Raw genomic sequence first — 22,409 nt, forward strand, 5'->3', positions numbered from 1 at the left:
TCCTATTTTCTATCAGGGAACTACTGAGACTATTTCCTGGCTAATCCAGGCGCGATCTCGTTGTAGCCTCTCCCCATTTGGCTGAGCCAAGAGATATTCATACAGAGCCTCTCCATCTAGTCCCTCTGCTTTCGACCGGCGCGCGATCAGTCCGAGGCCTAATTAATTTTAAATGCCCTGTCTATTTATTTGATGTACAATCAGATGGAAGGCAGCAATCCTCCTGAAATCACAGCCCTGACAAATTCATTTCTGTCCAGGCCAGGCCATTCATCGAAGCCGCTGTCATCACCAGTTTTCCAGTCGGATGCAATAACAGGGAGAGAGATAATTAAATTTAATTAAAACACTGGCAATCAGGTCACCGCAGCAGTAAAACTCCTCATTGAAACGAGCAACGACCGCACTCTCAGGAGGACTGGGGTGATATTTTCAGACCGATTGGCTCGGTACGGACGATGATAAAATTGCCTGGTCACCCTGGGGCCGTGGACACAGAGTGTAGGAGACCACAGCCCAGCACAGCGCTGGTCAGAGTGGCAACATCGTTAATGGATTCTGATCTATCGTCTTGTCAGGATGACTGGAGATCAGAAAATATTGCCAAGCAAATCTGAACAGCTGCTGCAGACTGAGAAAGAAAATGCAGATGAGACCAGATCTGACCCTTTATCCCGGTCCATTTGTTCCACACTCTGGTTGGAGATCTGTGCACGGAGATTGATCCAGTCTCCTCCATCTACTGGGTTCAGCAGTCACTCCACATCTTGGAATTGGGCAAATCTCCACATAGAGGTCATAGAGTGATGCAGTGTGGAAACAGGCCCTTCGGCCCAACGTTCTCACACTGGCCAACATATCCCAGCTACACTAATCCCACTTGCCTGCATTTGGTCCATATCCCTCCAAACCTGTCCTATCCATGTACCTGTCCAACTGTTTCTTAAACGTTGGGATAGTCCCAGCCTCAACTACCTCCTCTGAAAGCTTGTTCCATACACCCACCACCCATTGTGTGAAAAAGTTACCCCTCAGATTCCTATTAAAACTTTTGCCCTTCACCTTGAACCTATGTCCTCCGGTCCTCGATTCACCAACTCTGGGTAAGAGATCCTGTGCATCTATCCAATCTATTCCTCTCATGATTTTATACACCTCTATAAGATCAGCCCTCATCCTCCTGCGCTCCAAGGAATAGAGACCCAGCCTACTCAACCTCTCCCTGTAGCTCACACCCTCTAGTCCTGGCAACATCCTCATAAATCTTCTCTGAACCCTTTCAAGCTTGACAATATCTTTCCTATAACACGGTGCCCAGAACTGAACATGATATTCTAAATGTGGTCTCCCCAACGTCTTTCCAACTGCCACATGACCTCCCTACCTGTGGTAATAAATCCTACCTCTCCAACTCTCGGAAGCTACTCTCGGAAGCAATGGAGATTTGTCCGTTTACTTCAATCCGTGGAGATGTTGCCAACCTCCTTCATCCCTGGGAATCAGTCCGATCTCCACCATTCCCTGGGAATTTTGCACTCCCCTCCATCCCATGGGTTTTGGTGAAGTGGCTGAATCTGAAAGTCTGTGGACGCAAGGAACTGCAGATGCTGATTTCCAAAATCACACAAAGTGACAGAGCAACTCAGCAAGTCAGGAGACCCTTGTGGAGAACATGGAGATGTGACCTTTCGGGTCCAGACCCGACTGTAAAGTATCATCTATCCATGTTCACCAGAGCTGCTTGCCTGACCTTCTGAGTTACTCCAGCACTTTGAGTCAGAGGCTGTCTGTGGGCTTCTGTTTCCTGGCCACTGGTGTCCAATGTACCTTCAGCATGTGGTCACCATCTGCTTCCATCGTGTGACCTCCTGCCTCCGCCACTCTGCCTTCCATCCTCTGGCCATTGCTCGCCCAGCTCAATGTCCTTGTTGGTGTCCTCTCTTCCCAAATAGAACAGTTAATCAGTGCCTCATTCCCTGACACCCCCACCTCATTTTCATTAGTGCTTCATTCCCTGGGTCTATGAAATGAGCTGCCAGAGGAGATAGTTGAGGCAGATACTCGGACTGCGTTTAGAAGATGTTTGGACATGTATATGGATAGGAAATGTTTAGAAGGATATGGGCCAAATGCGGGCAAATGGGATTATCTTAGATAGGGCATCTTGGTAGGCACGGACATGTTGGGCTGAAAGGCCTGTCTTTGTGCTGGATAAATCACTGACGCCAGTGGGAAGCCCTGACATGGCTTGGATAGAGTGGATGTGGAGAGGATGTTTCCACTAGTGGGAGAGTCCAGGACCAGAGGCCATAGCCTCACAATAAAAGGAAGATGAGAAGGAATTTCATTTGTGAATCTGTGGAGCTCATTGCCACAGATGGCTGTGGAGGCCTGGCCAATGGATATTTTTAAGGTGGAGATTGACAGATTCTTGACTAGTACGGGTGTCAGGGGTTATGGGGAGAAGGCAGGAGAATGGGGTTGAGAGGGAAAGACAGATCAGCCATGATTGAATGGCAGAGTAGACTTGATTGGCCAAGTGGCCTAGAACTTATGAACTTATGATATAGACCCAGAGGCAAGGGGTCTGGAAATGAGGTGAGGCATCTTTGTCGGCAAGGACAAGGTGAGCCAAGGGCCCTGTTTCCTTGTGATGTGACTCTACCACTACACCATTGGATCATCCATCCACCCACATCCATTATGTTCAGTGGAAACATTCAACATAGAAACATAGAAAATAGGTGCAGGAGTAGGCCATTCGGCCCTTCAAGCCTGCACCGCCATCCAATATGATCATGACTGATCATCCAGCTCAGTAACCTGTACCTGCCTTCTCTCCATACCCCCTGATCCCTTTAGCAAAAAGGGCCACATCTAACTCCCTCTTAAATATAGCCAATGAACTGGCCTCAACTACCTACTGTGGCAGAGAATTCCACAGACTCACCACTCTCTGTGTGAAGAAATGTTTTCTCATCTCGGTCCTAAAAGACTTCCCCCTTATCCTTAAGCTGTGACCCCTGGTTCTGGACTCCCCCAACATCGGGAACAATCTTCCCGCATCTAGCCTCTCCAACCCCTTAAGAATTTTATATGTTTCTATAAGATCCCCCCTCAGTCTTCTAAATTCCAGCGAGTACAAGCCTAGTCTATCCAGTCTTTCTTCATATGAAAGTCCCGCCATCCCAGGGATCAATCTAGTGAACCTTCTCTGTACTCCCTCTAAGGCAAGAACGTCTCTCCTCAGGTTAGGAGACCAAAACTGCACACAATACTCCAGGTGCGGTCTCACCAAGGCCCTGTACAACTGCAGTAGACCTGCAGTAGAACCTCCCTGCTCCTAAACTCAAATCCTGGGCGGATTTGCCATTTTGTCCGTCTCTCATCAGCAATCACTCTGCCATGAGCTGTGGGCCCCCCAACCATAGACCAAAGCCAGGCGTAGCCCGCAGCAAAGCGTTTTACATTGCAGCTCACAGTGCAAATCACAGGCATTCCATTGTACTGCAGGGTTGCTAGGAGCAACATCCTTGAGATCTCTCCCACTCTCCACGGCAATCCTAAAGCCTTGGCAATCTGTCAGGCACAGCCCTGTTGCCACTCACTGCATGTGGTGCCAGGCTTGTGGGCAAGGATGCTTCTGGGTGGGATTGATCTCAAGCCATGCTATCTCGGAGGCATCGACACTTCCCACCCAGTGTGTCGAGGGCTCCAGGATGATTCACAATCACACTTGCATTTTAGATTAGTTTAGTTTAGTTTAGAGAAACAGCGTGGAAACAGGCCCTTTGGGCCTCCGAATCCGCAACGACCGCCAATACCCACACATTAGCACTACCCTACGCACACGAGGGACATTTTTTACATTTGTACCAAGCCAATTAACCTACACACCTGTACTCTCTGGTGTGTGCGGGAGGAAACTGACGATTAGGGCGCAGCGGTAGAGTTGCTGCCTTACAGCGAATGTAGCGCCGGAGACTCAGGTTCGATCCTGACTACGGGCGCCGTCTGTACGGAGTTTGTACGTTCTCCCCGTGACCTGCGTGGGTTTTCTCCGAGATCTTCGGTTTCCTCCCACACTCCAAAGACGTACAGGTATGTAGGTTAATTGACTGGGTAAATGTAAAAATTGTCCCCAGTGTGTGTAGGATATTGTTAATGTGCGGGGATCGCTGGGCGGCGTGGACCCGGTGGGCCGAAGGGCCTGTTTCCGCGCTGTATCTCTAAAAATCTTTTTAAAAATCTAAAAAAGGATCGGAGAAAACCCATGCAGGTCATGAGGGAACGTACAAACTCTGTGGAAACAGTGCCCATAGTCAGGATTGAACCTGGATTTCTGGCACTGTAAGGCAGTAGCTCTAGACAATAGACAATAGACAATAGGTGCAGGAGTAGGCCATTCATCCCTTCGAGCCAGCACCGCCATTCAATGCGATCATGGCTGATCACTCTCAATCAGTACCCCGTTCCTGCCTTCTCCCCATACCCCCTCACTCCGCTATCCTTAAGAGCTCTATCCAGCTCTCTCTTGAAAGCATCCAACGAACTGGCCTCCACTGCCCTCTGAGGCAGAAAATTCCACACCTTCATCACTCTCTGACTGAAAAAGTTCTTCCTCATCTCCGTTCTAAATGGCCTACCCCTTATTCTCAAACTGTGGCCCCTTGTTCTGGACTCCCCCAACATTGGGAACATGTTATCTGCCTCTAATGTGTCCAATCCCCTAATTATCTTATATGTTTCAATAAGATCCCCCCTCATCCTTCTAAATTCCAGTGTATACAAGCCCAATCGCTCCAGCCTTTCAACATACGACAGTCCCGCCATTCCGGGAATTAACCTAGTGAACCTACGCTGCACGCCCTCCATAGCAAGAACATCCTTCCTCAAATTTGGAGACCAAAACTGCACACAGTACTCCAGGTGCGGTCTCACCAGGGCCCGGTACAACTGTAGAAGGACCTCTTTGCTCCTATACTCAACTCCTCTTGTTACGAAGGCCAACATTCCATTGGCTTTGTTCACTGCCTGCTGTACCTGCATGCTTCCTTTCATTGACTGATGCACTAGGACACCCAGATCTCGTTGAACTCCCCCTCCTCCTAACTTGACACCATTCAGATAATAATCTGCCTTTCTATTCTTACTTCCAAAGTGAATAACCTCACACTTATCTACATTAAACTGCATCTGCCATGTATCCGCCCACTCACACAACCTGTCCAAGTCACCCTGCAGCCTTATTGCATCTTCCTCACAATTCACACTACCCCCCAACTTAGTATCATCTGCAAATTTGCTAATGGTACTTTTAATCCCTTCGTCTAAGTCATTAATATATATCGTAAATAGCTGGGGTCCCAGCACCGAACCTTGCGGTACCCCACTGGTCACTGCCTGCCATTCCGAAAGGGACCCATTTATCCCCACTCTTTGCTTTCTGTCTGTCAACCAATTTTCTATCCATGTCAGTACCCTACCCCCAATACCATGTGCCCTAATTTTGCCCACTAATCTCCTATGTGGGACCTTGTCGAAGGCTTTCTGAAAGTCGAGGTACACCACATCCACTGACTCTCCCTTGTCAATTTTCCTAGTTACATCCTCAAAAAATTCCAGTAGATTTGTCAAGCATGATTTCCCCTTCGTAAATCCATGCTGACTCGGAATGATCCCGTTACTGCTATCCAAATGCTCAGCAATTTCGTCTTTTATAATTGACTCCAGCATCTTCCCCACCACTGATGTCAGACTAACTGGTCTATAATTACCCGTTTTCTCTCTCCCTCCTTTCTTAAAAAGTGGGATAACATTTGCTATCCTCCAATCCACAGGAACTGATCCTGAATCTATAGAACATTGAAAAATGATCAATGCTTCCACTATTTCTAGAGCCACCTCCTTAAGTACTCTGGGATGCAGACCATCAGGCCCTGGGGATTTATCAGCCTTCAGTCCCATCAGTCTACCCAAAACCATTTCCTGCCTAATGTGGATTTCCTTCAGTTCCTCCATCACCCTAGGTTCTCCGGCCCCTAGAACATTTGGGAGATTGTGTGTATCTTCCTCAGTGAAGACAGATCCAAAGTAACGGTTTAACTCGTCTGCCATTTCTTTGTTCCCCATAATAAATTCCCCTGCTTCTGTCTTCAAGGGACCCACATTTGCCTTGACTATTTTTTTCCTCTTCACGTACCTAAAAAAACTTTTGCTATCCTCCTTTATATTATTGGCTAGTTTACCCTCGTACCTCATCTTTTCTCCCCGTATTGCCTTTTTAGTTAACTTTTGTTGCTCTTTAAAAGAGTCCCAATCCTCTACCGCTGCGCCAACGTGCCGCCCGGTGAATTTTTCCCCGCCCTTCCTTGGGGTATGTTGCATTTGGAGTGTGGTCACTCATATTATTGAGCCAAGCCCAGCAGAGCAGATTGGTGCATTTAATCTGGGACTATTCTAAATCTCCGAGGATTTTACCCCCATTCGATCCCTTCAGTCTAAGTCATATTCATGCCTGCTGTTCTCACAGTTCCTAGCCACTGTAAGAGGTTTCTCATGCATTTTTTATTTGCCGGTTCTCAAGACCAGCAAAATTTAGTTCAGTTTCACTTAGAGTTATTGCATGGAAATAAATGTTCTTGTGTGGGAAGGAACTGCAGATGCTGGTTTAAACCGGAGATAGACACAAAAAGCTGGAGTAACTCAGCGGGACAGGCAGCACCTCTGGAGAGAAGGAACGGTGATGTTTCGGGTCGAGACTTTTCTTGTTGGGAGTCAGATTGATGGTATTGTGAAGGGTGGGGAAACCTGGAGGTGAGAGAATGATGGTAGGGCAGTGCGGCAGCGGCACTAACTGTGGTGCCACCACACCAGCCGAATCTGAACCAGGGGCGCAGCGGTAGAGTTGCTGCCTTAAAGCGCCAGAGACCCGGGTTCGATCCCGACTATGGGTGACGCCTGTACGGAGTTTGTACGTTCACCCCGTGACCTGCATGGGTTTTCTCCAGCTGCTCCGATTTCCTCTCACACTCCAAAGCGCTAGCGCGCGCTCTCTCTCTCTCTCTCTCTCTCTATCTCTCTCTCTCTCTCTCTCTCTCTCTCTCTCTCTCTCTCTCTCTCTCTCTCTCTCTCTCTCTCTCTCTCTCCCTCTCTCCCTCTCCCTCTCCCTCCCCCTCTCCCTCCCTCCCTCCCTCCCTCTCTCTCTCTCTCTCTCTCTCTCTCTCTCTCTCTCTCTCCCTCCCTCTCTCTCTCTCTCCCTCTCTCTCTCTCTCTCCCTCTCCCTCTCCCTCTCCCTCTCCTCCCTCTCTCTCTCTCTCTCTCTCTCTCTCTCTCTCTCTCTCTCTCTCTCTCTCTCTCTCTCTCTCTCTCTCTCTCTCTCTCTCTCTCTCCTTCTCTCTCTCTCTCTCTCTCTCTCTCTCTCTCTCTCTCTCTCTCTCTCTCTCTCTCTCTCTCTCTGTCTTCTCTCTCCTTCTCTCTTCTCTCTCTCTCTCTCTCTCTTCTCTCTCTCTCTCTCTCTCTCTCTGCCTGTTTCCACGTTGTACTTCTAGAAACTCATAGTCTAAACTTAATTCATTTCCCCAGTGATCTGATAACTTTCTGGATCACAATGCAAAACTGAGGAGAGCGATTTTAACGGGGCAATACTGGCCATGAAGGAAGGTCTCCATCTTACATGCCATGTGCTTGACTTGTGCAGAATCTACAAGCACAATGTAGATTGTCTCCCTTTCACCCAGTGCAGTGCATGTAGCAATCATAAGTTCATCAGTGATAGGAGCAGAATTAGGCCATTCCACCCATCAAGTCTACCCCCCATGTTCAATCATTGCTGATCTATCTCTCCCTGCTCACCCCATTCTCCTGCCTTCTCCCCATAACTCCTGAAGCACGTACTGATCAAGAGTCAATCTATCTCTGCCTTAAATGTGTCCATTGACTTGGCCTCCAGGGCCTTCTGTGGCACAGCTCACGGGCTAACTGCTGAGGTTTGCAGGGCGTGAAAATGCTCTCTGTTTCACCAGAAAACAAAGACAGAAGTTGCGAGTCCAAGGCAAGGAGATTCGCTTTGCAAAGAGCTACAGTCTGAACGCCGCGGATGTGAACAGACCGGACAGTCCTCATCAGAGCGTCTTGCCCCTGGAGAAGGTGAGCAGCTGCCGGCTGGGACGAGAGAGCTCCTTTGGAAGTGACAGCGTCAAATAGGCTTTGTTACTACTACACCGCATCTTCTGACGGGTAACATTGCAGTCTTCCCAGCTCAATATCCAATTCTCTGACCTCTGAGAACCCAACCAGACACAAACAGGTCTATTAACCATTGGTTAACCATTTTAACCAAGTGGTAGAGTTGCTTTCTTACAGAGCCAGAGACCTGGGTTGGATCCTGACTACGGGTGCTGTCTGCATGGAGCTTGTACCTTCTCCCCGTGACCACGTGGGTTTTCTCCAGGAACTCTGGTTTCCCCCCACACTCCAAAGACGCACAGGTTTGCAGGTTAGTTGGCTTGGTGTAGTTGTAAATTGCCCCTAGTGTGTGTAGGATAGTGTGAGTGTGCGGGGATCGCTGGTCAGCACGGATTCAGTGGGCCGAAGGGCCTGTTTCCACGCTCTATCTCTGCACTAAACTAAACTGGCCTAGTCTGAAGAAGGGGCCCAACAGGAAACGTGGCCCATTCTTTATCTCCAGAGAGACTGCCTGACTCGCTGAATTAATCCAGCATTGTGTCTATGTCCTTTTTCTGTAAATTATCTGTGACTTTGGCTCAGTTAATTTTTCCCCTTCTATTAGCATACACTGATCTATTATTGACACGCATCAGACCTTTTTATCACTCTTTAAATGCCAAATTAACGACTTATCTCGATGTCAATCGTCACCTCACCCTTTCAGATAAATTACTTTGTTCCACCCCTTCCCCTCCCCTACCTTTGCTATTCAATCTTGGTTCCTCTCTTTCACAGTTCTGAATAAGGATCAGCTACCTGAAACATTAACTTTGTTCACAAAATGCTGGAGTAACTCAGCAGGTCAGGCAGCATCTCGGGAGAGAAGGAATGGGTGACGTTTCGGGTCGAGACCCTTCTTCAGACTGAAGAAGGGTCTCAACCCGAAACGTCACCCATTCCTTCTCTCCCGAGATGCTGCCTGACCTGCTGAGTTACTCCAGCATTTTGTGAATAAATACCTTCGATTTGTACCAGCATCTGCAGTTATCTTCTTACATTAACTTTGTTTCTCTTTCTGCAGATTCTCCCTGATCTGCTGAGAGTTTCCAACACTTTCTATTCTTGTTTCCAATTTCCAGCATGAGCATTTCTTTTGTTTTTAGCTTAGTTTAGTTTAGTTTAGAGATACAGCGCAGAAACAGGCCCTTCGGCCCACCGAGTCCATGCCGACCAGCGATCCCCGCACATTAACACTATCCTACACACACTCGGGACAATTTACACTTATACCAAGTCAATTAACCTGCATACCTGTACGTCTTTGGAAGGAGTCAGGAAACCAAAGATCTCGGAGAAAACCCACGCAGTCACGGTGGGAACGTACAAACTCCGTACAGACGGCGCCCGTAGTCAGGATCGAACCAGGCTCTCCGGCGCTGCAAGGCAGCAACTCTACCCCTGTGCCACCGTGCCGATCCTTTTACTATCATTTATTTTTATATTGTTGACTGGACAGTGGGATGTACCAGAAGCTAAACACCTTGTGAACGGATTCCACCACGTTTCATATCTCCTGACCTCCTGGGATTAGGTTGCATTCTCAATGATTGAAAGATACAACATGGAAGAAGGCCCTTTGTCCTGCCGAGTCCACACTGACATCACCAGCTCTCTGGTGTCCCACTTTTGCATCCACTCCCTGCACACGAGGTGGCTATTTTACAGAGGGCCGATTAACCTCCAAACCCGCACGTCTCTGGGATGCGGTAGGAAACCGGAGCACCCGGAGGGAGCTCACATGGTCACAGGGAGTGTAGGGAAAAAAATCTGCAGATGACGGTTTAAATCGAAGGTATTTATTCACAAAATGCTGGAGTAACTCAGCGGGTCAGGCAGCATCTCGGGAGAGAAGGAATGGGTGACGTTTCGGGTCGAGACCTTTCTTCAGTCACAGGGAGAACGTGCAAACTCCACTCAGACAGCACCTGAGGTCAGGATCGAACCTGGGACCCTGAGGCATGCGTTCCGCCAGCTGTGCCACTGTGCCACACTAACATTAATGTATTGAATATTATTTTGTGTATTATATGCTATCTATGAGTATTGTGCTAACAGGCATATTATCCTGCTAGGCATAAAGTAGACATTTTATTGTTCGGTTAATATGACAATGAAACACTTTTGACCCTCTCTTGACTCGAGCGAAGTTACCAGGAGAGCAGGAAATCCTCTTGACTATATTCTACAGGGGAGCCTCCATGTCAATGGTAGGAGGACAGACTCAGCTCCTAGGTGGTGCTAACAGAGGGTTGCTGAGACGAGGCGAGCTTCTCCCTAACCCTGAGCTAATGTTCCTGTGTTTTACAGTACACCAAGCCAGGCACCAACATAGGGGACGAACGGCGGAAAGTTCTGGAATCGCAGTTCTCGGCTGCTGGATTGTCCCCAGCCAAATCCTCGCCACCGCAAAAACCATTGGGGAAACCGCAGAGGTAAATACACGTTGAAAACATCCCCAACAAAGCCAACCCAACTCATTACTCTCGAGGAACGAGCAGGAAAAGTCATCTGTTGATCAACATGGGTCTAGAAAAAGGGATTTCACATTCATCACAAAATCTCTCCAAAGCCTAATACCTCCACTGTGAATCCAAGGCCTCTAACAATCAAGAAAGGCCTTCTGAAAATCCAAACAACACCACATCCACTAGTCCTCCATTGTCTGTTCTACCTCTCACATCCTCAAAAAACAAGGTTGTGGGGAGAAGGCAGAATTTCAGAGGAAAAGACAGATCAGCCATGGCTGAATGGCGGGGTAGACTCGATGGGCTGAATGGCTTAATTGTACTCCTCTGACATGAAATCAAGAGTATGTTTGTAAGAACACAATGCCCTTCCATAAATCCGTGTTAACTTTGTCCGATATTTCTTAAGTATCCTGTTAATAGATCCTTTACAACGAGTGCTAGTGACCCGACTATGTTCCTGCTTTCTCTCTCTTTCCTTCTCTAAATAATAGAATGATAACTGCTACCCTGCAATCTATAGATGTTTCCATAATCTGTAGTATATTGGAAGATGACAACCAAAGAATGTCATGGCCATCCCGATTAGTACATTGTAATGCATTATTTTCCAGCAATTTATGTACTTTCATTTCAAATAATTTCTTAAGCACTCATTTTACAAAAATCCTATTTTTTTAAACCAATTGCACTTTTTAATTGGACTCTTGCTGCCCGAGCATTTCTGGAAAGTTGACTTGTGTCTTCTTCTATGCAAACAGAACCAAAGTATTTGTTTCGGAAGGAACTGCAGATGCTGGTTTACACCGAAGATAGACACAAAGTGCTGGAGTAACTCAGCGGGACAGGCAGCATCTCTGGAGAGAGGAATGGGTGATGTTTCGGGTCAAAACCCTTCTTCAGACTTCAGTTGATCGAGACCCTTCTCGAGCCGAAACTCAGCCTGTCCTGCTGAGTTACTCCAGCATTTTGTGTCTATCTTCAAATAATTTGTTTATTTCCACTTCTAATTCTTTGTTCCCCTACTTTAAATATCCCCTAATCTGTCCATGGAGACCTGTTTTTGCATTCAGTTCTCACTTTTACACATTGTGTAGTTTTTTTACACAATTCTATGCTTCTTGCAAGTTCTTTCTCACACTCAATTTCTGTTCCCTCCCTCTGTCTTTTGGTTGATCGTTGCTGAATTCTAAACTTCTCCCAGTTCTTCGGGCTGCCAACTTTTGCTGTTAACTTTGTCTGTTTCCCATTCAGATCTCTCAGTCTGAAGAAGGGTCTCGACCCGAAACGTCACCCATTCCTTCCCTCCAGAGATGCTGCCTGTCCCGCTGAGTTACTCCAGCATTTTGTGTCTACCTTCTGTGTAAACCAGCATCTGCATAGAAACGGCTGGGTTCATTCTCTCTGGAATTAAGAGGCTCTTGTGGTGACTTTACAAAAAGTTTGCAAAACTGTAAGGGGCATAGACAGGATAGATAGTCAAAATGGTTTTTTTCCAGAACAGGGAAGTGTAAGACTAGAGGGCAAAGGTTTAAGCTGAGAGGAGAGAGATATGGAGGAAATTTAAATGGGTATGCAGGGAAAGAAGGTGCTTGGATCATGTGCAGACAGATGAGATTAGTTTAGCACTGCATCATGTTGACCACAGACATTGTGGGCCGAACGGGCCTGTTCCTGTGCTGTACTGTTACATGTTCTATGAGATCTGAGGGGTATTTTTTTCCTAGTGACGTGGAACAAGTGGCGAGAGGAGGTGGCAGAGACAGATACACTTAAAACGTTTAAAGGGCATTTGGACATGTACTTGGATAGGAACAGCACAGGGGGAATGTGGGCCTCACGCAGGCAAACGGGACTAGTATAGTTACATTTCCAGTTTGGCATGGACAGCACGGTGGCTCAGCGGTAGAGTTGCCACCTGACAGCGTTAGACACCCGGGTTCGATCCTGACCACGGGCGCTGTCTGTACGGAGTTTGTACCTTCTCCCCCGTGACCGGTGGGTTTTCCACGAGATCTTCGGTTTCCTCCTGACTATATGTCCCTGCTTAGGATAGTGTTAGTGTGCGGGGATCGCTGGGCGGCGCGGACCCGGTGGGCCGAAGGGTCTGTTTCTTCGCTGTATCTCTAAAGGGCGGCACGGCGGCGCAGCGGTAGAGTTGCTGCCTTACAGCGAATGCAGCGCCGGAGACTCAGGTTCGATCCTGACTACGGGCACCGTCTGTACGGAGTTTGTACGTTCTCCCCATGGCCTGCGTGGGTTTTCTCCGAGATCTTCGGTTTCCTCCCACACTCCAAAGACGTACAGGTTTGTAGGTTAATTGGCTGGGCAAATGTAAAAATTGTCCCTAGTGGGTGTAGGATAGTGTTAATGTGCGGGGATCGCTGGGCGGCGCGGACCCGGTTGGCCGAAGGGCCTGTTTCTGCGCTGTCTCTCTAAACCTAAAAAAAAATCTAAAAATCTCCCACACTCCAAAGACGTACAGGTTTGTTCAGGTCAATTGGCTTGGTGTAAATGTAAAAGATTTGGCGCTGGTGTTGGACAGCGTGAGTGAGCGGGGATCGGTCGCTGGTCGCTGAGCAGAAGGCCCTGGTTCCGTGTTGTGTCTCTAAACTAAACTAAGCGAGGATAAGATGGTAGAGGAAGCTCATTTCTATGCCGAGCGATTTTATAGTTTTACGAATCTTTATTTCTTTTGCTGGCCGTGAATGGGTTGTTTTGCGTTTTAATGCCAGAATGGAAGGAAGGGGTGGCCAGTGGTTCATGCATTCACTCCGCACAAGCTCACTGTATTAATGCTGTAAGTATACCTCTCTTATATTCCCCTCTCGCTGAGGCCAGAATCTCTCTTTAATTTGATCTGCTGCACCGTGTGAAGTCCTCATGAAAGGAAATCACATTTAATGCTATTTTTAAAATCGCATGCGTAGCTGTGGCTGTTAAGAAAATGAGTGGGCAGATTCGTGGGGGGTGGGTAAGTTGAAAGTGCATTGAGATATGGATCATGTAAATGGAGAGGGTACAGAGGAGATTTACTAGAATGTTGCCTGGGTTTCAGCACTTAAGCTGCAGAGGGAGGTTGAACAGGTTGGGTCTTTATTCTTTGGAGCGTAGAAGGTTGAGGGGGGACTTGATAGAGGTTTTTAAAATTTTAAGAGGGACGGACAGAGTTGACGTGGGCAGGCTTTTCCCTTTGAGAGTGGGGAGGATTCCAACAAGGGGACATAACTTCAGAATTAAGGGACAAAAGTTTAGGGGTAACATGAGGGGTAACTTCTTTACTCAGAGGGTGGTGGCTGTGTGGAATGAGCTTCCGGTGGAAGTGGTGGAGGCTGGCTCGATTTTATTATTTAAGGGTAAATTGGATAGGTATATGGATGGGAGGGGATTGGAGGGTTATGGTCTGAGAGCAGGTAGATGAGATTAGGTCAGAGAAAATGGTCGGCGTGGACTGGTAGGGCCGAACGGGCCTGTTTCCGTGCTGTAATTGTTATATGGTTATATGGTTATATGTACAGGCAGATGAGATTAGTTTAGCTTGTATCATGTTCGGCACAGACATTGTGGTCCGAAGGGGGGCTGTTCTTGTGCTATACTGTTCTATGTTTTGGATGCTGAGAAGGATTTTGGAGAGAATTAAGAGAGAAGGATCAAAACTTCAAAATGTACTAAGGTCAGGAAAGACAAAGGTGCAAAGGTTGTGGTAGTAGGAGCCTGTTCGGCCTCGGATTTAGAAAGTGATGCGATTATCCACGTTGAAAGATTGTCTTTCTTCTTGGGAAGTCTCCAGCACTTATCCAGAGCTGTGACGAAGCAGAAACAAGGAACTGAAGATGCTGGTTTAAACCGGAAATAGACACGGAATGCTGGAGTAACTCAGCGGACAGGCAGCATAGAAACATAGAAACATAACAAATAGGTACAGGAGTAGGCCATTCGGCCCTTCGAGCCTGCACCGCCATTCAATATGATCATGGCTGATCATCCAACTCAGTATCCCGTACTTGCCTTCTCTCCATACCCCCTGATCCCTTTAGCCACAAGGGCCACATCTAACTCCCTCTTAAATATAGCCAATGAACTGGCCTCAACTACCTTCTGTGGCAGAGAATTCCACAGACTCACCACTCTCTGTGTGAAAAAAAACTTTCTCATTTCGGTCCTAAAAGACTTCCCCCTTATCCTTAAACTGTGACCCCTTGTTCTGGACTTCCCCAACATCGGGAACAATCTTCCTGCATCTAGCCTGTCCAACCCCTTAAGAATTTTCTAAGTTTCTATAAGATCCCCCCTCAATCTTCTAAATTCCAGCGAGTACAAGCCGAGTCTATCCAGTCTTTCTTCATATGAAAGTCCTGCCATCCCAGGAATCAATCTGGTGAACCTTCTCTGCACTCCCTCTATGGCAAGAATGTCTTTCCTCAGATTAGGAGACCAAAACTGTACTCAATACTCCAGGTGTGGTCTCACCAATGCCCTGTACAACTGCAGCAGAACCTCCCTGCTCCTATACTCAAATCCCCTCGCTATGAATGCCAACATACCATTCGCTTTCTTCACTGCTTGCTGCACCTGCATGCCTACTTTCAATGACTGGTGCACCACGACACCCAGGTCTCGTTGCATCTCCCCTTCTCCTAATCGGCCACCATTCAGATAATAGTCTGCTTTCCTGTTCTTGCCACCAAAGTGGATAACCTCACATTTATCCACATTATACTGCATCTGCCATGCATTTGCCCACTCACCTAACCTATCCAAGTCACCTTGCAGCCTCCTAGCATCCTCCTCACAGCTAACACTGCCCCCCAGCTTCGTGTCATCCGCAAACGTGGAGATGTTGCATTCAATTCCTTCGTCCAAATCATTAATATATATTGTCAATAGCTGGGATCCCAGCACTGAGCCTTGCGGTACCCCACTAGTCACTGCCTGCCATTCTGAAAAGGACCTGTTTTCTGGAGAAGGAATGGTCGAGACCCTTCTTCAGACTGAGAATCAGGGGAGAGGGAGACACAGAGATACGGAAGTGTAAGGTGTGAAAACGAGATATCAAAGGGGATGGGGCTCAAGGAAAATGAAGAATAGATCACTGTTAGCTAGGAGAAGGTGACAACGAAGCATGCAGACTTAAAATGTAATTAGGGGGACAGTCAGACTGGTCAGAGAATGAGGAAGGGCGAGGGAACAAGCTAGTTTTAGATTTTAAAAAGGTAGGGGAGGGGAAGGGGTGGAACTAGCGAGTGTCTTGTTGGTGAGATGGTCTTGTACCTGCTCTGTCTTTGCACGTTCCCTGGCAGTGGAGATGCCAATATGGGAACAATAGATCATAAAGTCATAAGTGATAGGAGTAGAATTAGGCCATTCAGGCCATTCAGTCCATCAAGTCCACTCCACCATTCAATCATGGCTGATCTATCTCTCCCTCCTCACCCCATTCTCCTGCCTTCTCCCCATAACCTCGGACGCCCGTACTAATCAAGAATCTATCTATCTCTGCCATAAAAATATCCACTGACTTGGCCTCCACAGCCTTCTGTGGCAAAGAATTCCACAGATTCACCACCCTCTGACTAAAGAAATTTCTCCTCCTTCCTAAAAGAACGCCCTTTAATTCTGAGGCTATGACCTCTGGTCCTAGACTCTCCCATTGGTGGAAACATCCTCTCCACATCCACTCTATCCAGGCCGCTCACTATTCTGTACGTTTCAATGAGGTCCCCCTCATTCTTCTAAACTCCAGCGAGTGCAGGCCCAGTGCCGACGTACCCTCATCATAGGTTAACCTGTTCATTCCTGGCTGTCAACTCCACAGATAAGGCAGGGGGTGACTGACAGAGAGGGGGCAGCTTCTACAGTGGAATATTTCTTCCACTGTTTCTGTGCGTGCCATCAACACGTAGCCCTCTCTACCCCATCCCGAATGCCCCTTCTCCACTTTGACCAGTCAGGCGACTAAATGGAAGATGGAATTCAACACTGGGGCTGGTGGGCTGGAAGAGAACACTGATGTTGCTTTGAAAAGTGGAGGATTTAGCGGCCACAATGTCGATGATGTTTTTTCAGTACTTTGCCTTGCCTGCTGTAGACAGGCCTGGTCTCAGAAATGTTCAGGAAGGCAGAGATCTTAGCTGCTTGGGCTTTTATACCACATCTGGTTTGAATCTCAGACACCTTATTAGAAAGACTGAGCTTATATTCACTGGGATTTAGACGGATGAGAGGGGATCTTGTAGAAACATATCAACTTCTTAAGGGATTGGACAGGCTAGATGCAGGAAAAAAATGTTCCCGATGTTGGGGGAGTCCAGAACCGGGGGTCACTGTTTAAGAATAAGGGGTCGGCCATTCAGGACTGAGATGAGGAAAAACTTTTTCACCCAGAGAGTTGTGAATCTGTGGAATTCTCTGCCACGGAAGGCAGTGGAGGCCAATTCACAGAATGTTTTCAAGAGGGAGTTAGATATAGCTCTTAGGGTTAACGGAATCTAGGGATATGGGGGGAAAACAGGAATGGTGCTTTTAGATGATCATATTGAATGGCGGAGCTGGCTCGAAGGGCCGAATGGCCTACTCCTGCACCTATTTTTCTGTGACTACACTGTACATGATCACAATTGAGCCATTTACAGCGTATAGGCACATGAGAGGGGAATAGCATTTAGTGCAAGGTAAAGCCAGTAAAGTCTGATCAAGGATAGTCCGAGGGTCACCAAGGAGGCAGATAGTAGTTCAGCACTGCTCTCTGGTTGTGGTAGGATGACTCAGTTGCCTGATAACAAAATGTCCCTGAATCTGGAGGTGTGCGTTTTCACAATTCTATACCTTTTGCCTGATGGGAGAGAGGAGAAGAGGGAGTGGCCGGGCCACACTTGTCACAAGGATGGACCACAGATTGAAACCGAATGAACAATAAAGTCCATCACGGGAGGGAGGGATGGACCTAGCACTCTCCACCCACCCACTGTTCCTCTTTCGGCCAGGGTTTGGAGCCAGGATCGCTCCCTTGCCTCAGTGTGGAGTAAGCTTGTGACCACTGTAACAGTCTCTCTGGCCAACAGGTATTACCCTTCCTCGTCGCTGAGCCCGAGGCAGCTAGGCAGGATGTCCTCAAGGGTCAGCCCACGCCCCTCGCCTCCGCTACTCCACGGTTCCCCGAGTTCACTTGGAAGAGGACCAGCCTCGAAGTCGCCCAGCACAAGCAGCCAGATGCAAGAGCAACTTCCAACAGACAATGACCTGCTGGACAGCAAACGGTAGGAGAGTCGTTTGTGCGTACGTGAGTCTGTAAATGTTCACGTGTGTGGAAGTGTGCGTGAGGCCTTGTGCCACATCAGTGTATGTGAGTGTACGTTTATGTGGAAGGAAGAAGAATGTGTGTGTCTGTGTGTGTGTGGGTATTGAGTGTGCCGGAGTGTGCAAAAATGTGCATACCTGCATGTGTGTAAAAGTACATGTGCATGCCTTTCTGTGTATTTCTCTGCAAATAATTGTGTGTGTGTCTGCATGTATGTGAGTGTGTGTGTCTGTGTCTGTGTATATATGTGTGGTGTGAGTATGGGTGCGTTTGTATGTATGTATCTGTATGCACTCTGCGTGTGTGTGTGTAAGTATGTGTGTATGTATATGTGTGTTTATTTGTGTGCACTATGTATGTGTCTGTGTTCTGTGTGAGGGTGTGCGTAAGTGTATGTATTTATATATACATGTATGAGTGTGTATATTGGTGCGAGACTGTGCATATGTATGGTGTGGGTATATGCGTGCGTTTGTGTATATGTGTGTGAGTGTGGGTGTGTATGTATATATGTGTGTGTGTGTGTGTGTGTGTGTGGCTGCGCACTCTGTGTGTGTGTGTGTGTGTGTGTGTGCACACTGTGTGTGCACTGTGTGTGTGTATGTGTGTATGTATGTGTGCAGAAGTATGTATATGTGTGTAAGTATGTGTGTGTGCACACTGTGTGTGTGTGTGTGTGTTCTGTGTGTATGCGCACTGTGTGTAAGTATGCATGTGTGTGTGTGTATGTGTGTGCAATGTGTGTGTGTGCTCTGTGTGCATGTGCACTGTGCGTGTGTGTAAATATGTATGAGTGAGTAAGTATGTATGTCTGTTGGCGTAAGTATGTATGTGTGTGCACTGTGCGTGTGTGTGCACACGGTGTGTGTGTGTGTGTGTGTGTGCACGGTGTGTGTGCGTGTGTGTGTGTGTAGGTGTGTGTGTGCATATGTGTGTGTGTGTGTGTGTGCACGGTGTGTGTGCATGTGTGTGCGTGTGTGTGTGTGTGTGTGCGCGTGCGTGTGTGTGTGTGTGCACGCGTGCGTGCATGTCTGTGTGCGTGCGTGCGTGTGTGTGTGTGTATGTGTGTGTGTGCGTGCGTGCGTGCGTGCATGTCTGTGTGTGCGTGCGTGCGTGTGTGTGTGTATGTGTGTGCGTGCGTGTGCGTGCGTGCATGCGTGCATGTATGTGTGTGCCTCCCTCATGTTGTGCAGCCTCTCTGCCTGTGCTGATTGCTGTCTGGTGGTCTCTCCACCTTGTTTCCCCGCAGAGCTGCTGCCGTTGGGGGGCCGTGCCCGCAGAGTCCCAGTGAAGCTCGGCGCGGAGCCTTCCACCGACCGGTGCAGCTGTGCCCGCTGGAGCTGCGAGACAGTGGCAGGCCGGCGCAGGGCTGGGTGGCCTCGGTGCCCGTCACCCCACTGATTGGGGAGAAGGGCTGTGCACGTGTGCAGGCGGAGCGCCGGGACGGGGAGTGCCGGGACGGGGAGCGGGGCCAGACCTCTCCCAGCTCCTTCCCAGCCGAGCTGAGCAGCGCCAGCGCCCCTAACACACCGCTGCGCGTAGCAGACGGGCAGCAGGTGGAGATGCTACTACAGACAGTGCAGATGCAGATCCAGCTGCTGGCTCTGGCCAGCCACAAGCCCGAGGACTATGAACTGATTAACGAGTGCGAGGAGCAAGCGGGCGAGAACACGGACTTCCTGCCTGTGGCCTCGGCGGAGGAGGTACCGTTTCTGCTGAAGAAGGAACAGTGCAGAGACTGTGACCTGGGAAAGGGACATTCTGCCCGCTGAACCTTCATTGCATTGTGAACCTGGGACAAGGGAAGAGTATGACGAGAGGAAAATTATTTATATGCATTTATTTAAAGCATTTAATTAGAAACCAAATAGTCTGTTGCCCCCATAGTGGTTTATGGAAACTATTTTGTATTGTTTTATCAGATAATGTTTCTTTATTTCTGGTGAAGATCTTAGTGCCTATTGTCCGCAGCGGGTGTTTATTGGGACGTGCTGTGTTTCACCAGATTAACTCCCAGCACCTCCACCGCTGGCACAGCCTCACTCTCACGACTAAGCCCGGTCCTGGGTACTGCCACTGGCACAGCCAAGGGGTACAGAGGTTGGGACGTGCAAGGGCACCATGGGAGAGATAACACACCTACCAGGTGTGAGGGCTTCGGACTAGACATCGTCCGCGACACGCTATTCACGAGAAAGTTAGACTTAGCTCTTGGGGCTAACGGAATCGTGGGATTTGGGGAGAAAGCAGGACCTGATTTTGGATGATCAGCCGTGATCATATTGATCGAAGGGCCGAATGGCCCACTCCTGCACCTACTTTCTATGTGTCGAAGCTGCGTCCACGTTGTGGGGCTGGAAGCAGAAGGGAACAAGCCACGGAGTCTGGAGGAACACATTAACTTGGCCGCGCAGTCTGTGCCGTGCGGTGGAGCCCGGGCCCTGCCGTGTGGCAGTGGCACGCTCTTGTTGTGGAGCCTGCCCAGACCAGAGTAGCAGCAGCATCTCCCCAATGTTGACTCTGCAACCCCACCCCCCCATGTCACACCAAACTGACCCTGTCTCCCTTGACCCCGTCACCAGGTGTTCCAGCTGTGAACCAGCTCTTGGTCACCCCGTTCCAGCTGTTGCCCTTGGTGACCCAATTCCAGCTGTTGCCCTTGGTGACCAGGACTTCCAACTGTGAACCAGCTGTTGCCCTTGGTGACAAGGAGTTCCAGCTGTTGCCCTTGGTGACAAGGAGTTCCAGCTGTTGCCCTTGGTGGCCAGGAGTTCCAGCTGTTGCCCTTGGTGACCAAGAGTTCCAGCCGTTGCCCTCGGTGACCCAATTCCAGCTGTTGCCCTTGGTGACCAGGTGTTCCAGCCGTGCGCTCCAGCTGTTGCCCTTCCTCACCTGGAGTTCCAGCTGTGAACCAGCTGTTGCCCTTGGTCACCAGCGTTGTGGCTGTGGGCTCCAGTGTTGCCCTTTGCTCACGCTGTACTCCACCTGAGCCCAGCTGTTGGCCTTGGGCAGCCAACTCCAGCTGTGAGCCCCAGCTGTTGGCCAGTGTCGTGTGTTTCTGGGGGAATGGTTGGAGTGACAGGGAGTAAGAGTGCTACGGGTTCCCACACCATCTCAGTGATGGATTCCCAGCTCCGGCTGCTAAGGGATTGCTCTCTCTCTCTTTCTATCTCTCTCTCTATCTCCGTCTCTCTCTGTATCTCTCTCTTTCTCTCTGTCTCTCTCTGTCTCTCTCTCTGTCTGCTGTGTATGTTCATCTCTATTTCTATATCATCTCTCTCTCTCTCTCTCTCTCTCTCTCTCTCTCTCTCTCTCTCTCTCTCTCTCTCTCTCTCTCTCTCTCTCTCTCTCTCTCTCTCTCTCTCTCTCTCTCTCTCTCTCTCTCTCTCTCTCTCTCTCTCCCTCTCCCTCTCCCTCTCCCTCTCTCTCTCTCTCTCTGTCTCTCTCTCTCTCTGTCTCTCTCTCTCTATCTATCTCTCTCTACGTTGCCCCTCAACTGTAGCTCGAGTACCATTAAGAATGAGTCCAAGTATGTACTGCTGGATATGTTGCAAGGGACTGCAATGGGAGGCACCAAGGACGTGGTGCATTTCTAACGTAGCATGGCTTGGTTATGGGAATAATGCCACGCCACTCCAGCACCGAGACTCCGAGTGGTGAAATGACGGCACACCGCGTGCACCCCCACCCCCTCCTCCCTCCCCTCAGCTCCCCCCACCCCCCTCCCCTCAGCTCCCCCTCCCATTCCCCGCTCCCCTCCCCTCTGTCGCCCCCACTCCCCCTCCCACTGCCCCTCCTCCCACTGCTCTCTCCACCACCTCCGTCCACCATACAGCCCACACACAAGGCGAGGTGCCCTGTGCAAACCAGAGGTCACACACCTCACTCATGCCGTGTCAGAGTTCATGTGACTGAAACAGCCAATCAGGGGCCCCATTCATCACACAACCTGGTGGAACCCATGGTGTACAAATTAAAAACTATTTAAAAACTTGATGGAGCCTCTTTGATTCTGCATTTTCCTCAAGACATTCCCATCGTCCTTAATTGGCCTTGGGGAGGTGTGCATGAGTTGTCCTTGTAAACCCCTGCAGTGTGCCTGAGGTGAAGGTGCCCCAGTTGTACTGGTCCAGCTGTTGCCCTTGGTGGCCCAAACTGTTGCCCTTGCTGTTGCCCAAACTGGTCCAGGATTTATTGGTGGCAACGATGAAGCAACGACATGGGCTTTCCCAGTCGGGATGGTGGAGGACTTGGAGGGGGAGCCACAGGTAATGTTCCCTTGCACTTGACACTCCTTCCTGGTTGCAGAGGACCAGGGGGTTTGGGGAAGAGATGGTGGGCTGTTGTCAGAGCAGCCCCCTGCATAGATCATGCATTTTTCGTGGTGGTCCTCCTTGCATCCACCGAGTGCCATGGAC

General features: G+C 49.0%; 1 protein-coding gene across 1 annotated transcript in view; it reads left to right on the plus strand.

The window, feature by feature from the left end:
• The window catches only part of LOC144609888 (pro-neuregulin-3, membrane-bound isoform-like), a 437,458-nt gene extending 415,471 nt beyond the window's left edge, over positions 1 to 21,987 (plus strand). The window contains exons 6-9 of the mRNA XM_078428270.1: positions 8,025 to 8,148; positions 10,537 to 10,661; positions 17,756 to 17,950; positions 19,241 to 21,987. Of these exons, the coding sequence (XP_078284396.1) occupies positions 8,025 to 8,148; positions 10,537 to 10,661; positions 17,756 to 17,950; positions 19,241 to 19,763 (967 nt within the window). The 3' untranslated portion in view covers positions 19,764 to 21,987. The remainder of the gene's footprint in view (positions 1 to 8,024; positions 8,149 to 10,536; positions 10,662 to 17,755; positions 17,951 to 19,240) is intronic.
• Positions 21,988 to 22,409: the final 422 nt, after the last annotated feature.

Source organism: Rhinoraja longicauda, chromosome 35 (genome assembly GCF_053455715.1).
Source record: "Rhinoraja longicauda isolate Sanriku21f chromosome 35, sRhiLon1.1, whole genome shotgun sequence".
Taxonomy (NCBI): domain Eukaryota; kingdom Metazoa; phylum Chordata; class Chondrichthyes; order Rajiformes; family Arhynchobatidae; genus Rhinoraja; species Rhinoraja longicauda.